This window comes from Peromyscus eremicus, chromosome 18, assembly GCF_949786415.1.
Source record: "Peromyscus eremicus chromosome 18, PerEre_H2_v1, whole genome shotgun sequence".
Taxonomy (NCBI): domain Eukaryota; kingdom Metazoa; phylum Chordata; class Mammalia; order Rodentia; family Cricetidae; genus Peromyscus; species Peromyscus eremicus.
The window spans coordinates 42,889,605-42,893,579 of record NC_081434.1 but is presented as its reverse complement, the minus strand read 5'-3'; the positions used below and the strand labels follow the sequence as shown (position 1 = coordinate 42,893,579).

At 33.6% G+C, this 3,975-nt stretch overlaps 1 protein-coding gene across 1 annotated transcript; it reads right to left on the bottom strand.

The window, feature by feature from the left end:
* Positions 1-785: 785 nt before the first annotated feature.
* Positions 786-2,918, bottom strand: LOC131895027 (zinc finger protein 120-like). The gene is made up of 4 exons (XM_059245408.1): positions 2,885-2,918; positions 2,623-2,680; positions 1,449-1,503; positions 786-1,364 (listed from the first exon to the last, which is right to left on the bottom strand). The coding sequence occupies exons 1-4, from the start codon at positions 2,916-2,918 to the stop codon at positions 786-788; spliced, it is 726 nt and encodes a 241-aa protein (XP_059101391.1).
* Positions 2,919-3,975: the final 1,057 nt, after the last annotated feature.

Here is a 3,975-nt window from a genome sequence, read left to right as displayed (position 1 = left end):
GGTCTGAGAATTTACATCTGCACAGCATTTCCAGTTTACACTTTCTGCTTCATGCTACAGGTAAAGGATGTGACTTCTTAGCCTCCTGAATTAGCTGCCATAAATGACACTTGTTTCTATGCCACTTTCATAGGGTTGATGTATTGTTCTGGAACCAAGGACCAAATGAAACCTTTCATAAGTTCACTTTGACATGATGTTTTATCAATGCAAGAGAAAAGATGATAATACACATCTATAAATTTTTACACCTGGATTCATTATCTCATGTGATTGAAAAGAAGTATGATATCAAAGAGGACTACCTTATCATTTAAATTCATAGCCCTTTTGTCCAAATATGTTTGCAGGTGTAAACAAAATAGAAACATCATAATGCTTAAACAGATTATTGACATGTATCAGATACTTTTCTCCAGAATAAATGATCTTGTGTAATTAAATGTAAGTATATTGGCTAAAGATAATACCAATTCATATATATTCAGAATCTCTTTGGTATGAGTTTTCTCAGATCCTCAAAGTCTAATGTTATATTCAAAGAATTTAAGAGACCAATTACAAACTAAAAGTTTTACAGTTATAGGGTGACTCTGTGTTGTGACTAGGCTTTACCACATTGATTACATTCATAGTTTCTCTCTAGTATGTGTTCTTCCATGCAATTGAAGAGAATGCCAATGAGCAAAGGCTTTACCACATTGATTACATTCATAGGGTTTCTCTCCAGTATGTGTCCTTTTGTGAAACTGAAGTGTACTCTGTTGTGAAAAGGCTTTACCACATTAATTACATTCATAGGGTTTCTCTCCAGTGTGTGTTCTTACATGCAATTGAAGAGAAGACCAATTAGCAAAGGCTTTACCACATTGATTACATTTATAGGGTTTTTCTCCTGTATGTGTTCTTCTATGTCTTTTAAGATGACCCAGACATGCAAAGCCTTTACCACACTGATTACATTCATAGGGTTTCTCTCCAGTATGTGTTCTTTCATGCCTTTGAAGATTACCATGTTGTGAAAAGGCTTTACCACATTGATTACATTCATATGGCTTCTCTCCAGTATGTGTTCTTTTATGTAATTGAAGACCACTGTGATAAGCAAAGGCTTTACCACATTGATTACATTCATACAGTTTCTCCCCAGTATGGGTCCTCTTGTGCAACCGAAGTGTACTCTGATATGAAAAGGCTTTACCACATTGATTACATTCATAGGGTTTCTCTCCAGTATGTGTCCTTTTGTGAAACTGAAGTGTACTCTGTTGTGAAAAGGCTTTACCACATTGATTACATTCATGGGGTTTCTCTCCAGTACGTGTTATTTCATGCCTTTGAGGATGACTGGGACATTCAAAGGCATTAACATATTGATTACATTCATATATTGTCTCTCCAGTATGTGTTCTTTCATGCTTTGGAAGAAGACTCTGACATACAGACACTTTACTACATTGAGTATATTCAGAAGGTTTCTCTGTAGTATGACATTTTTCATGCCTGCAAAGAAAATTAGTACATGTAAAAGCTTTACCACATTCATTACAGTGTTGAGTCTGAATATCTGTATGTATTTATTTTATAATTTGGTCTAAATGTAAAGAATAAGAGCTTAAGATTTTAGCCCAGTATTTACACTAAACTTATGTTTTTCCCCTTCATTAAGGATGTGATAGTAAGATCCTTTATTACCTGGTTCATATTAAAGGCATCAGTTTTCTCTGAGTTTTTTTCATGCCTTTGATGAGAACTGGATGAATTCAGACCTTTACCTCACCAATTCCATTGACAAATTTTCCTATACTGTGACTCATGCTACATTTGTAAAGTAAACCAGGACAAACACAAGCATTTACACATTTACTTATAGGGCTTTTCTGCAGTGTGTTTGTTGATGTATTCTCAATGAAGCTGGAAAACCAATTGTTTGTAAACTTGCATCACATTTGACAAGTCTACACAACATGGGGACTACTACATATATTCTAATTATTCTGAGATGGAGAAACATATATTACTTCTTTCCATATCCCTATGTTCATATTTTTAAATTGACATATGATATACTTATTAAAGGAAGAATAACAACTAAAAGCTTTCCACATTTCATTTACAGTTGGACTTTCTGTTCCTCATCAACATGTGGTATGGGGATTAAGGGTCTTCCACAACAACCCCCCTTAACTCTTGACTCTAACTATTCTTCTCACTAAATTTAGCAAAGTCAGAACAACTATATGAGTAACAATACTTTTACTATGGGCTATTTGCTTATTAGAAGGTTTTGGACACACACTTATCATACATTTAATGAGCATAAATTTTGTAAGATGAACAGTATGAAACTAAGTGGATTGTCAGTTCTATAGCACAGCTCTGATGGAGCTATGATTCAAATGGTTATATTGGTTAAGGCATTGATTCCTTGTCTTCCTTCTTAAAAGAATAACATAAAAACACAATTCACTTGCCATTGAGGTATATGGTTTTGAAATCATTTAATGATCATCAATATACTTTAAACTGTGATTACTTACACTGATGCTTTTCTTTATAAGTTACAGATACATTAAAATATCTACAGAGGCCCTCTTGTATCAGCTTATACATGAATATTACCTTCCATGTCTTCGAGAACTTTGACAATGCTCTTCAATATTATCTTCCCACTTGTAGCCTAAAATATAGTACCAGGAAATGTATGAAATATTATTGGAAATTGTGCAAAATTAAAGTTATTCCCTTCAATGATCCTTAAAACCATGTTTGATATCTTCACCTCATTCTTCATCAGACTCAATCAAAATTACAGAAGAGTATCCATAACCAAGAAACAGCTGTCCCCTTATTTTAAAATGTGAAGGCAATTTTTCAGTATTACCTATAGCAGTGAGGTTTGTGTAAGTTTCCACCATCACATCTTTGTAGAGATTCTTCTGGGAAGGATCCAGCAAAGCCCACTCTTCCTGAGTGAAGTTGACATGCACATCATTATAGGTCACTGCATCCTAAAATATGTTATACATAAATATGTCATGCATATGCATACAACAAGAAACATGATACTGACATCATTGTAAATGCATGCTTCTTTAACAATATAGTAATATAATTCTGGTGTTTCCCATGCTTGTTCTATATACAGACATTATCATATAATCATTTAGCCACTTTAGAAGGAAATTGAATAGAGCATTTACCTCTATCATTTCTGAAAGCTTTGAATGGGATATCATCTTGCAAGAGAAATATGTATTAGCAGATACAGAGACAAGAAAACCTATCATCAGTACCAATTACATGTCAGAGAAACTGTATGAATAGTTACTAACTACAAAAAAAAAGATGAGCAAGCTGGGTATATTGACTCAATCCCAGCATGAGGATAAAAGAGGCAGGTATATCTGCCTCTGAGTTTAAAGGTAACCTATACTATGTAATCAGTTCTAGGAGAGTAAGAAGTAAAAATTAAGAACCTGTCTTCTATGCAAAAATCAATCAAATGAACAAAAATAATAAGAACAACTCAGAGGTTTTTTAAAATTAAGTTTCTACAAAGAGTTACATAATCACTTCAGTTCTTTATTCGTCTTCTAGATACCTGAATTGCTTCAATTTAAATGGTAACTTTAATAAATTTTACTAAAAGGAACTATGCATTTAAAAAGTTACAAATAGACAGATGAAACCAGTAGCATTATAAATGTTGGTCATAAATAATCAAAAGAGGGCAAGAGAGACAGCTCAGTAGTTAAAAGCTCTTGCTGATCTTGCATATAAGTGGGTCCAATTGCCAGAACTTACATGGAGGTGTCTGGGGAATGTAAATCTGGATGGATATATTTAACATTCTGCCAAAAGTCATCATTCCTTTTTTCCTTTGCAGCAACAAAATCATTTTTTGTGTACCACATTATGTTCTAACTTGCTTGTTTCTTGTTGTGATTAAATTCTCTACTCAAAAGCACCACA

Coding starts and splice junctions, on each gene's coding strand:
- LOC131895027 (XM_059245408.1), bottom strand. CDS start 2,918: ATGGTGGAAACTTACACAAACCTCACTGCTATAG. Junction 2,681..2,884: donor CACAAACCTCACTGCTATAG/GTAATACTGAAA, acceptor ACTATATTTTAG/GCTACAAGTGGGAAGATAAT. Junction 1,365..1,448: donor AATATACTCAATGTAGTAAA/GTGTCTGTATGT, acceptor CAATATGTTAAT/GCCTTTGAATGTCCCAGTCA.